Source organism: Labeo rohita, chromosome 7 (genome assembly GCF_022985175.1).
Source record: "Labeo rohita strain BAU-BD-2019 chromosome 7, IGBB_LRoh.1.0, whole genome shotgun sequence".
NCBI classification, from domain to species: domain Eukaryota; kingdom Metazoa; phylum Chordata; class Actinopteri; order Cypriniformes; family Cyprinidae; genus Labeo; species Labeo rohita.
Window position 1 is genome coordinate 35,929,891 of NC_066875.1, and position 13,678 is coordinate 35,943,568.

The window sequence follows — 13,678 nt, forward strand, 5'->3', positions numbered from 1 at the left end:
CCGTAAAAATAAGTGACTAAAAAGCAACAATGCTGAATAGGGGTTGAATAATTATGACATAGCTGTGTTATTTAAAAAATCCTAGAATTCAAAAACACTACATTATATATTGACATAAGGTTACGTGTAGTTTATCCATTGATTCTAAAGTTTATTTATATTACCTGTATATATTTATATTATTTTAAACTTAAGGGTTAACAATAATTAAACTAAAATTGCTTATGTGTAATGGATTTAGGGTGTAATTATTATATGAATAATATATAAATTATATAAAATAACTAAGCCAGACGATTTGTCTTTTTCAAATTCTTTACTATGTACTGACCTATAATTAAAGCAAGAGAAACTGGGGAAGTGACTTTACTGTGTCGAGATGTGTCACTTTGCTCACAGCTGATTGGTCAAATTTCGGTTTGAGATCTCTTATCCGGAACATAACCTGCCCTGGAGCAGGTGAGCTGCTCAGCGTAAGTTACTATGGTGATAAACACCGCTAAAACTAATAAACTGAAACTTACCTGGCTAGCCAGTTAAACCGGCTTCATGGTATAGGCCCTAGGTGTGATTTAACACACTTTTAATTAAGCACAGATATGGGAAACAAGCGACTGACACAATTGTGTTAGTTCAGACATAAGTTTGGGGGAAATTGGAGGGGAAATGTATTTTTAGAGCTGTGAGAGTTACCATGCTAACTTATGTTAAGCACAATCAATTTTAACCCGTTAACCAAATTTAATATCAGTTTAATTTTCCATTCTGTTTTCTAAATCCCTATCGTAAATTTGTTCCCGACAGGATAACGCCTGCTGTGTGAACTGAACCGTATGGAAGAAGGTCATTCAGCCCGAGTAAGCAACTTCGTTTTAGGCGTGTTTTGTGTGTGTTGAGTGTTTTCAGGTGCGGTTTCAGTAACTTACAGAGTTGAGATGTCAGGTTTTTCGCTGCAGTCACCGTGTTCCTCCAGAGCTGCTCCCGCCAGTTTTGTGGTCCACTCCTCTCCTCAGGTGGGTGTAAGTAAAAGCTGCTGCCGGTTAATTATGACTGAACGGATAAACTGTCTCCTCGAATGGACGCATGTGTCATCTATAATATAACTTTAGAAAAAGTAATAGATGACGCCATATTTATATTTTTATGTAACTGTCACTATGGTTGCAGATATTATTCACGTCTAGCGCAAGACAAACTGTATAGGCGTTTATTTTTTAGTTCCTCAAAAAGTTTGGAAACTGGTTTAGGACGAAAACAAACTATATATGTGACCCTGGTCAAAACCAGTCATAAATGTCATTTTTTGAGCTGAGTAAATAAGCTTTCCGTTGATGTATGGTTTGTTAGGATAGGATAATATTTGGCCGAGATACAACTAAGCTATTTAAAAATCTGGAATCTGAGGGTGCAAAAAAATCAAAATATGGAAAAAAATCGCCTTTTAAGTTGTCCAAATGAAGTTCTTAGCAATGCATATTACTAATCAAAAATAAGGTTTAATATATATATAGTATATAGGAAATTTACTAAATATCTGGACCAAAAATACAGTCTTAAGCAACACTGGTATATTTGTTGCAATAGCCAAAAATAACGATTTTTCTTTTATGCCAAATTTTTTGTAAATTTCCTACATTAAATATATTAAAACCTAATTTTTGATTAGTAATATGCATTGCTAAGAACTTCATTTGGAGATTTCCTAAATATTTTGATTTTTTTGCACCCTCAAATTCCAGATTTTCAAATAGTTGTATCTCAGCATATTCTAACAAACCATACATCAATGCAAAGCTTATTTATTCAGCTTGCAGATTATGTATAAATCTCAGTTTTAAAAAAATTGATCTTTGTGACTGGTTTTGTGGTCCAGGGTCACATATATGCTGATGGTATAACATGATCTTTGTTATCCTAATGATTTTTGGCAATACAATGTGTTTTTGGCTATTGCTACAAATATCACCCATTCCAGTGCAGCAAATCTAAACCCAGCCGATTAAGAATTAAAATCACCTTAACCAGAATTTACAGTCCTCTCAGTATTGATCAAGTTCTGGCCCTTACTGAACAACGGTGAGGCGTAACCCTGTTGATAGAATAAGAGGAAGAAATAAACAGAGAGAGATTGTGTGTCTCTCTGAAGGGGGGACAAACCTCCTAAACTGCCCACCTCCACCCTGTGAATACTTTAGGGTCTCAAGTCAATGGCTACCCCTCTTTCAAGTTTGGCGTCTTAAGATCTGTTTCAATAGGCAATAGGTGCGTTTGTGTGCGAGAGACCAAAATGAGTTCAAATTTTCAGCAGAAACAAACCATGTCGCGACTTGTCGCCTTTCTGAATTGAACAAATTCCAGATTTTCAAATAGTTGTATCTCAGCATATTCTAACAAACCATACATCAATGCAAAGCTTATTTATTCAGCTTGCAGATTATGTATAAATCTCAGTTTTAAAAAAATTGATCTTTGTGACTGGTTTTGTGGTCCAGGGTCACATATATGGTGATGGTATAACATGATCTTTATTATCCTAATGATTTTTGGCAATACAATGTGTTTTTGGCTATTGCTACAAATATACCCGTGCTATACAACTGGTTTTATGGTCCAGGGTCACATATATTTTAAGATTTATCTTGCGGCACCTAGTTAGGACACTATTACTATATCAAGAGCTTAGCTCAAAAATCAAACATACCTTCAGAGATGCCACAAATAGCAATATTAAACCTCAGAACATACTACATCAGTTTTAATACAGTCAGCTTGAATTTAATTGTTTTATTACTATCATTGATCATAATCATCTTTGCACAAAAAGAAAAAAAAAAAAACATTTGGTGTATTTCTATGCGAACCCCCTAACCCAACAGCAAAAGGGTCTGACACAAATAATAAAATTACAGCAACGAAAAACTGTGTGTGAATAAAAATAATCAACCCTGAAGAAAAATAAACAATACTTAAGATAATTGGATCCCCAGCACCTTGAACAAATGATCATTTGTGAGAACAGCAAAGTACATGACGAAAAAAAAAAAAAAGATAATCATTATTTTCTATGAAGATATAAAACACACATGTGCACAGTTGTCCCCCAAAACTGGTGACAGACTTTTTAAGGAGATCTGATCCCAACCCCCTTCCTCTTTACACAACAACAGAGGTGACGGTGCACCCGATGTCAAATAGAGGATGCATGCAAGCATGTACAGCTCAGCAGAAATGGATGGAAACACACCTTAGTCAGTGTACCTTTTTGCTCTCTCTTTTATGCAGGTTGGTTCCCGTCTGCTTGTGCGAGGATGGCCTCCAAACTGATTTCATTAGTTAAAATGATAATGCCAACAAAATATTGGAATCAACAGAACGCCAATATCTGACTCTTCATGGCAGGTACTTGTTGTCTCAAGGCTACGTATTAATAGTCTCTGCATTGGATATGAAACTAAGCAAGCCTTTTGGTTATTCAGATATGACACTCCATCATCTCTCACACACACACATACACATTCAATCACGACACGTTTTCATAAAGAGTGTACCATCAAACGCGTAACGCCAAAAAGCCACCCGCAGGTGGAAAGTTCTCGGCTTGAATCACAAAAGGTTGCAGAGAAGAAGAGCTCGACATCAGTTCCTTATTCACGAAAATGGCATGGGAATGATTAGTTGCATGGATTGAGTCCTTAAATGTCTTTTCCAGTGACTTTTTTCGTTGTTTAAGTGTGAGAAGAGTACTTGCTGCCCCATAATCCTTTGTGACGAAGTGGGGCGAGAGTGTGAAAGGTTCAGTGGGAGTCATGTGGTGCTTTTTCAGACATTCTTTATACAAAGGCATAGCACGATCAATAACACGAGACCACAAATAAAAAAAGAAAGAATTTGTTTTTCCTAGGAATAATATTAAAACATAATCATTGGTAAATACAACAATTAAACACATTTAATTTCTATAAGAAAATAAAAAGGCAACAGAAATTCACCCATTCCAGTGCAGCAAATCTAAACCCAGCCGATTAAGAATTAAAATCACCTTAACCAGAATTTACAGTCCTCTCAGTATTGATCAAGTTCTGGCCCTTACTGAACAACGGTGAGGCGTAACCCTGTTGATAGAATAAGAGGAAGAAATAAACAGAGAGAGAGAGATTGTGTGTCTCTCTGAAGGGGGCACAAACCTCCTAAACTGCCCACCTCCACCCTGTGAATACTTTAGGGTCTCAAGTCAATGGCTACCCCTCTTTCAAGTTTGGCGTCTTAAGCTCTGTTTCAATAGGCAATAGGTGCGTTTGTGTGCGAGAGACCAAAATGAGTTCAAATTTTCAGCAGAAACAAACCATGTCGCGACTTGTCGCCTTTCTGAATTGAACATATTCAGGACGATGAACCAAGAACCTGCAGAGTTTACGCTTCCAGAACTCCTTAGTGAGCAGGAATGATGGGCCAGTGTGCTATATTTTTCCCCCCGTTTGTATGAATCTGATCTTATATCTCTCTCTGTACCTACCCATACCAGCAGGTTGTGTTTGAGCAATACGATCCTCACTCATCCCTGTTCAGAGACTCTTTAATATGCTACTTTTTCACTTGCACTCCTCTCACAGTTTCAGCTCGTTGGCGATTTTGGAGGCGATGTTTTTGAAGGCAATAGACGTCCCGGATATCCTCTTGAAGCGCACGCCGTTGAGCGAGAGGCGGGGCAGCTTGCACACCTCCATCTCCCATTGGACGAAGTCGTCGCGGGCGGGGCTGCCGGCCATGCACAGCAGCATGTAGCGCTCGCGCAGCTCGTACTCGCAGCTGTTGGCGTCGAGGACCTTCCGAATCTCCTTCATCATCTCACCGGGCTCCATGGAAGACGTGGTCTTCATGCTCCAGGTGAAGCGGAGCGAGCGAGGCTTCGCCTGGTCTTTAAGCGAGGACACGGGAGCCGCCGGAGGAGTCCCACCTCCAGGGGAGGAGGAGGAGTCTTTGTTGTCGTCTTCCGGGCCTACGCTGGTCTTCTCCGACTTCTCTGCGCTGCTGAGCATAGATCTGGAGAGACAGGGATGGAGAGAGAAGGATGGAGGTGGGGGAGGTTGAGAGAATGTTGGTAGGGGGTGAACGAGGACAGAAAGGAAGGAGCCAGAGAACAAAGAAAGTGCGTGGGAGAAAAGTGAGAAATCGTTGAGACAAATGAAGAGGGAAATTGATGGTGTTGAAGAAAGAGAGAGAAAGGATGAGGCAGTGGACATGGTTGGAGAGAGACATACGGCAATAAACAACTGGAAACGTTGCAGAGGAAAGTATGCATGCAACTGTGTGCAAATTGATGTGGTGCAAACACATGGAACAGTGAAAGGCTTCTGCTTCAAGTGAACACCTTTCATTTAGGCGTTCTTGTATCTGCCCTGCTAAGGATGTGAAGTCGCACCTTAGTAGAAATTGGATGTTTTATTAAATCTTGAGTGAGTATGACAGTTGAGGGAAGTCTGAGCCTGTTAGTTTCACGTTGAGCCTTTAAGAAGCTCTAATTCTCCCACTCATAAGAAGACTAAATATGATTTGGTTTGTTCAAATGACTTAATGTTGCTCAGTGACAAAAGCAGAATTAGGGTCAGATGGGTAATTCAACAGTCAGTCTGGTAGTCAAAATCAAGAATGCTTAAAGGGAACTCCGGGTATTAAGACTTGTATGGCTTAATATAACATAGATGTCTCTTACTGAAATATGTAGTAGAAAACCCATAAAAGATTTAAGTTATTTTAAAAATCGACATTGTTTTGTACATATTTTGGGCTATGGGGGGTGTCATTATTTTGATGACGTGAAATGGTTGCACTCTTTGAGCTACTGCTGTTACCTGTTGCTATTTTTCGATTGATTTTTTTGATTTTCGATTTTTCCCCACAAGGAGTCTAAACACCCCTGGATATCGAGTGAAATCAGTGACAACATGACAAGCGTCGGCAAATACTGTAAAAGTGAAATTCCAGGACTTTAAAGGACTTCAAGCACTACTTTCTTGATTTTCAAGGTCTTCAAACAGAGATCTCACTTATCACATTAAAAAAATATATAAATAAAAATATAATAATAAAATAAAATGGCAAAAATAAAGTTAATTTTCTTAAGGGATTTGTATTGGTGTATAATAAACGGTTCCAAAAGCCTGATATAAACCAAATGATTAGCCATATGCGCTCTGAAGTCTCGAACTGAATCGAATGATTCGCGCTCCGCGCTCCTAGGTTTCCAATCTAAAGCAAAAGATTCACAAACCTGCTCCAAAGTTCTGTTCTAAATCAAATTTGCAATCCATGCTCCGAAGTCCCGATCTGAATAACTGATTTACGAACCATCATTTCAGATCAGGACTCTAAATGCCGGATCACAAATCAGTTGACTTGGATCAGGACTTCAAATCTCATATAGCAACTCATATGATTTGAATCATTCAATTCATGAAATGATTTATGAACCTGTTCGGATCTAAATCAAATGATTCACGGTACGATTCATTTTGCGACGCACTGGTTTAACTGATTCGGAATTTTGAAAAGTTCCATTTCACATTTATCACTATACATGCTTTTTAAAATGATTACAAGTGATATCAAAACTCAAAAATGAATGGCTCTTTTAATGTAATCTGGCTTTTGCTAATGAATCGCTTAAAATGAATTATTGAAGTCAACTAGAGCGGATCCAGTGACTCAAATTATTCAGTTCATCTGTTTCTCTTTTCGCGTCTTCAGCCATGTTTACACGACATTTTCAGTACTACTACTGGCTTAGCTCGCTAGTTTTGTGACATTAACTGAAACAAGCGAAAAAAGAATATTGATTTTTGAATTGTGTGAATTGCATGCAACATTAAACACTTAATAGATACTTTGTCTTTTAATAATTCAAGCACTATTCAAGTACCTCTTCAGGAATATTGCTATTTTCAAGGGTTTTCCAGGCATTATATTTCAAAGTCACATTCAAGTACTTCAAGCTTTACTTTAAGCACCTTGTATGAACCCTGGTTTACATCCTGGCATCTAGCTTTTCTTGTCTCTGCTGTTTGTAAGCAGTGGTCTAGTAAAAGCCTCAAAGGCATCAGGGCTAAAGCAGAGAGAACAAAGACGCGGTTCTTTAGGAAGTTTTATTCATCCACAGGCATCTTCCAATTCTTTTCTGCTCTTCTTATTGCTAGGAAAGCAGTGAAGACACCGCTTCTCTCAATGCCCTCCGACTGGAATTTACAACCGAAAGCTGCACAATGTGGCATTGTATCAGTATTTTATTTTTAGAGATGTGTATTTAGAGTTGAAATAATGGCACTCCCTATAGTCCAAAATATGTATAAAACAAGATGGATTTTTTTCTTTTTCCACATACAAGTCTTAACAACCGGGGTACCCCTTTAAGCTACCTTCAAGTCTTGCTGGGAATGCTGCAATGTTATTTTAGTTGGTAAAAATTATGCATTGGGCAATTTCATAATCAAATGAAACAACAAAATGAAAAATAAAAAATACAATCTACACTGCCATTCAAAAGGTTTGGGGTCTTAAACTTATTAAACCCATTAAAAATCCTGAAAAAATAAGCAACACAACAGTTTTACATTGATAAGAAATTGTAATATTTCACCATATTACGGTTTTCACCATTTTTGAAAAACTTTTTCCTGTTTTTACCATATTTCTGACTTACTGACTGCAAATTTTTGAACAGTAGTGTATGTATTTCAAAACTGATTTGCTTTTATGTAAAACAGTATTTTCTGGCAACTTCATTACTATTCTTCATCTGCAGTAGCCAAAATGCCTACAAACTAAATTGGGGAAAAAACACACCTGTAGTTATATTATTATGGTGGTGTCTATGGATCCCGAACTCATAAATATAATCATATGACTTGAAGGCAGCATTCCATTGGTATTATTTGCAATATTTGACCTTAATACAATACTATATATATATATTTAGTTCCTGTTCATGGTGTCTAAGTGTCTGAGACAAAGTGCGAGTCGGAATTGAGGAGTAGCGGTCCTTAGTCTGATAACAGAAGCAGAAAACTTTCAACTGTGCATGTGTTTGCCATGTAGAAACAGAGAGACGGGCAGTAATCTGAAATTGATTCATTGTAAACACAAACTTAGGAAACAAATTACAAATCAACTAAAAATCAAACCACATCCCAGGTACTCCCACACACACAATCATCCACACATTGCAATTAATCCTCCAATTAAATCCCACTGGGTAACCACTAATATTTGTTCAAAACAAATGATCAACCATTTAAAAGCCCCTTTGCTGCCCAATTACACCTCCTAAAGATCTACTGATTAGGTCTGATGAAGAAATCCTTATGTTTTGTTCTCACCTGATACCCTCCTCTCGAACCTCTCCCTCATAGGGGCTCCTCGGAAAAAATTCAAGAGTTTAGTCTTAGTCTGAGTTCTAGATTAACTCATTCAGTATAGTGTTCAGGAAGGGGGAGGACTGGACTGTCCAGCGCCACGTGAGGTTATGAAATCATTTACACCTCCAGATCCACTACATTCCACTGATTCACTTGTTCATTCCTATTATCAAACTAGTTTTATGCAGTGTATCGCCTGCAGCCTCCTGCCCACAACACAATCACAATAGTGATGACAGACATTCAGTACAACAGCATAGTATCCTGTGTGAAATTGCTTTGATGTATTATTTTTTTTCACACAAAAAAAGCAAACTCACAGTTACTAAGCTGATCTACTGTATGCAACTGGAATTGTGCATGTGTAATGCCAATGAACAGATGAATCAGACAGACTGCTTCAGTAACATGAAGTGGGGTGGAATGATGCAGGTCTGTCCAAGATGCTCTGAAGGATTCTACAGAGCCCCATCACCATGGTAACTACTCACATCTAACAGTCACCTGCCCCTATAGTCTGTCTGGCCGAGCACACAAGCATCCCGAACACGCCACCAGACACACAAACAGCCCTTAGCAAACTGACAATACTGTCAGAGCCCTTCTGCTAAGAGTCAGAAAACACCACACAGAGGACAGAAACAAACCACGTGGACAGACAGAGACACACAATGAAAGAAACAGCTCAGGGCTTTGTTAGCGTATCATGACAAATGGTTAAAAAACAAGCAAAGCAACATTTGTGTTGTTTAAAGCACTGGGAGAAACATTAACCAGTCTATTTGATGAATCCTGCAAAGAACAATTGGTCACTGACAGGCATGAATCACAAAATACAGGTTTCAGATTTGACCACCAGAGGGCGCAAAGACACAGTTCCTTTAATAAACTTCTCGCTTGCGCCCTCTGTTGGTCTCTAAAATGATATATGCACCTCGCATCACTTTAGCTACTAAACTATGGACAGGTTATCAACATTATCATGTCAGTGGAAGAAAATGTCTGTTAATTCAAACTCCGTGTTTTTGTGCCAGTGGCCCAAGTGGTTAGTGACTTCAGACAGATGGTGACGTCCATTCACCAGGTGCCCGCGTGTGAGTGAGTCATCAGTCAAACAGATTCCGACAATGCCGCATAACAGGGAGAGAGAGAAAGAGAGAGAGAAGTGCGATGGGGAAAGTTTGGATTTAGGTTTTTAAGCAGGACAAAGCCTGACAGCTGGCTGGTCTCAGCTTCTGTAGCTGTTGTCATTGTTAATGAGCAAGTGAAAAACAGAGAGAGAGGAAACACTTCTGAAGACGTTGTGCACAAGATAATCATTCTTTATCCATCAGTTTTTGTCATCCTTAAAGGGACAGTTCACCCCAAAATGAAAATTCCGTCATGAATTGCTCAACCTAATGTCGTTCCAAACCCGTAAGACCTTTGTTAATCTTCGGAAAACATTAAGATCTTCTTGATGAAATCCGAGAGCTTTCTGACCCTGCATAGACAGCAACGCATCTGACATGTTCAAGGCCCAGAAAAGTAGTAAGGACATTGTTAAAATAGTCCATGTGACATCAGTGGTTCAATCGTAATATTATGAAGCTACAACAGGGTTTCTGCAGGATTTTTAAGCTCTAATTTAAGACTTTTTAAGACCTGCACAAATAAAATTAATAACATATGAGCGGGGTAGGGCAATGTCTACAGTAACATATTAAACTGTAAAATTACTGTAAAAAGCACAATTTACAGTTCAGACACAACAACAAAAAGTTTTATAAAATGATAAACTTCACATTTTAGCCTTTAAGTCCACAGTATTATTATTATATCAATTTATCAAAAAATTACTATATTAATTAAATAACAAATTAGTGGTGTGCGATATCTTGATATTTTCTGGGATTTTATCGATTGGGGTGGTATTTTAAGGACTACCGTGGACAGCTGACGGAATTTTTTAATATTCTTCATAGTCTGTGTGGTCAGTTCACACCACTAGTTTGACTTAACTTGATAGGCTTCATCACGTCATGTATGTGTGTACTCTGTAGGTGTGTTTTGTTTGCTTTTTGCGATATACTCAATGTCAAAGCGCACATCTTTTAAACAACAATTACGATATTATCGCAGATCTCTTGAAATCATAATTAAGACTTTCTTGCACAATTGAAGACTTTTTATGGCCCTAAATTTGGTACAACTAAATTTAAGACTTTGAAAGACTTTTTAAGGGCCGCGGAAACCCTGAAGAATACTTTTTGTGTGCAAAGAAAACAAAAACAGTAACTTTATTCAACAAGAGAGTACCACGATGCATGTAGCTTCATAAAATTAAGGTTGAACCTCTGATGTCACATGGACAATTTAATCAATGTTCTTACTACCTTTCTGGGCCTTGAACATGTCAGTATGATTGCAACGGTGCAGGGTTCACAAAGCTCTCGGATTTCATCAAAAATGTCTTAACTTGTGTTCCGAAGATGAATGAAGGCCTTGCGGGTTTGGAACAACATGAGGTTGAGTAATTAATGACAGAATTTTCATTTTCGGGTGAACTAACCTTTTAAACTTTTTCCTTTTATATTTCCAGCTCAGAGAATGCTAACATTAACATTTATTATCTTTACAATGGCAAATTGCCTTTAGCATAACGACATACATACTAGAAATGACATTTACGTGATCGTAACTAATAATACTTGCTAACAGTATTTTGTTTCCCATTTTTCGCTCTGCTATTCAAGCAATGACTTCCTCTATGAACCAAAATGAGGAAGACAAGGTGTAAACAACCTGTGCCAAAACAACTGCGATATACACTGCTGTTCAAAAGTCTCTTATGCTCACCAAGACTGCAAAAATGCAGTAAACAGTCATATTGTGGAATGTTGTTACAATGTTTTCTATTAGAATATATTTTAAAATGTAAATTCCTGTGATGGCAAAGCCAAAAATAATTTTCAGCAGCCATTACTTCAGTCTTCAGTTTAACATGATGCTTTAGAAATCAATCTAACATGATTTGGTGCTTAAGAAATATGTAGTGCTGCTTAATATTTTTTTATGACAACTGTGGTTTTTTTGTTTTTATTTTTATTTTTTACAAGGTCATTTGATGAATAGAGAGTTAAAATAAGCAGCATTTATTTAAAACAGAAATCTTTTGTAAGATCACAAATATATCACAATTGATCAATTTTATGCATCCTTGTTAAAAAAAAAACATATTGACCCGAAACTTTTGAACAATAGTGTATGCAAGTAACCCTTTTTTTTTCCATGACACCATATCCTATTAGCCGTCTTAATTTTGACATCAGGTCCTGTTATCAAAGCCCTGTGTTACTCGAGCAGGCAGAGACACACAGAATCTGGGACACACAGGTGAGATCACCAGGTAAACTGACAGGGAGGGGAAATAAAAGGATGGAGACGGGGAGGAAAGGCGCTGGGTGTTACTGTGGAAAGTTAAGGACGGTGGTGTGTTTAGGTTTTTAGGGTTGGTCGTTAGTGCTGGTCATGACACTGCACACAAAATAATCAACCAGGAAAAAAAAGGCCAATCACAGAACACACTGAGGGATGTAGACAAGGAACAAGGAAAGAGAAATTAAAAGGTAGGTCAAAACAAGCCTTAAAAAAAGGGGGGGGGGTGTTATGGTCATCGTTGCCTACCTTCTGGGGAATCTGAATGACAGATTTCTACAAAACAAAAGTAAAAGAAAAAAGAAGAAAAAAAGAAAAGAAATGTATATATGTAAATTGCAAAAAAAAAAAAGGAAAATGTCAAAGTGGTCGGGGTTGCCCTGAACACAGCAACAATCAGTCTGGGGTTATTTGATGGGTTAACTCTTTAAACTACAGAATGAACAAATAACATTAGTAATCTGGGTCACTGCATGCAATTAAACTATTAAGTCAATTATTAACACTCTTAAAAGGGCTGGAATGCTTACACAAACTAAGCAGAGTTAAACCGCCTAATCTGAAGTATTGTTAAAGCCAACATGAAATCAAAACTGACCCAATTTTTTATTTAATTCATGTCACAGTAAGACTAGAAATTCAGCAACTGCGCACAGTTAATCATTGCAAATTACACTAAAGAATTTTTTTTTTAAAAGTCTTCGTCATCTAGCTCCACCTCTGAAATGACTAGCATTAATGACTGGCCTAGGCCTCTCAAGTGGTAAAAATAATGTTAACCAACAGCCAGTAGTTATTGTTTCAGACATACTGTTGTAGATAATGCAGTCTTACAAATAAATAAATGTAGCCAACTGACCCTCGGCAAAGAGTTTATTGACAGGCGATCTGACCAATCATAACATCGACCAATCATAACGACGAAATTTAGACAGAAGAGTAGATTAACTTCGGCAGACTTCAACTTGACAAATTGTGTGTATTGACGTCTTTCCGCGGAAGTTCATTCGTGCTTATTTCGGGCTTTAAGTAAATATGAAAAGACGTTCGATCCACAGTGATCTGTCACAACACATTACAGTTTGAAAGCTGAGACCGTGTTTCATAGCATAAGTAATCTTCTGTCTGGTCTGTCAGCACTTTGTCAGTTTCCTCTGCTCCACGATGTATTTTTCAGAGAAAACGTGATGTGTAGTGTGACAGTGGCACTGTTTGTCAGACATAGCAACAGTAACTAAGGAGGGCGGGTTTTTTGACCAAGGGTCAATTGTTAAAACAGCAATTTCAGGGCATTTTACTACTGTTCACTACCGTTCAAAAGTTTAAGGATGGTAAAATTTTTATTGTTTTTGAAAGAAGTCTTTTGTGCTCATCAAGGCGGCAGTTTTACAACAGTAAAAACAGTAATATTGTGAAATATTAAATACAATTTAAAATAACTGTTTTCTATTGTAATATATTTTAAAATCTAATTTATTTATGATGGCAAAGCTGAGTCTTCAGTGTCAAATGATCATTCAGAAATCATTCTAATATGATGATTTGCTGCTCAGGAATCTTAATGACCCCAAACGTTTGAACAGTATCATAATAAAATCTGCAGATATTATATATACTCAACAGTAAATCTGAAACAGAGGCATTACCATTGAGCTTACATTCAGGCCTGGCCCCATTTTGGCATGCAATGCCTATTTTTCATTATCCAAATTGTAATATTTAGTTTAATTTAGAAAAATGGCATATTACTGAAGTAAAATTGGTTGCGAATGCCATTTCATGTTGACCTTAAAGGGATAGTTCACCCAAAAATGAAAATTCTGTCTTTAATTACTCACCCTCATGTCGTTCCA

General features: G+C 37.5%; 1 protein-coding gene across 9 annotated transcripts in view; it reads right to left on the reverse strand.

Annotated features, from left to right (window-relative positions):
• Positions 1 to 2,769: 2,769 nt before the first annotated feature.
• mark2b (MAP/microtubule affinity-regulating kinase 2b) overlaps positions 2,770 to 13,678 on the reverse strand; it is a 58,012-nt gene continuing 47,103 nt past the window's right edge. For 3 of the 9 annotated variants that reach the window (XM_051113954.1, XM_051113955.1, XM_051113962.1), the window contains 3 exons: positions 12,075 to 12,101; positions 8,370 to 8,408; positions 2,770 to 5,040 (listed from right to left, as the gene is read on the reverse strand). In XM_051113954.1, the coding sequence (XP_050969911.1) occupies positions 4,605 to 5,040; positions 8,370 to 8,408; positions 12,075 to 12,101 (502 nt within the window). In that variant the 3' untranslated portion in view covers positions 2,770 to 4,604. Of the gene's footprint in view, positions 5,041 to 8,369; positions 8,409 to 10,908; positions 11,975 to 12,074; positions 12,102 to 13,678 lie in introns of those variants that run through there. The other 6 variants (XM_051113956.1, XM_051113957.1, XM_051113960.1 and 3 more) reach the window with 6 other exon arrangements.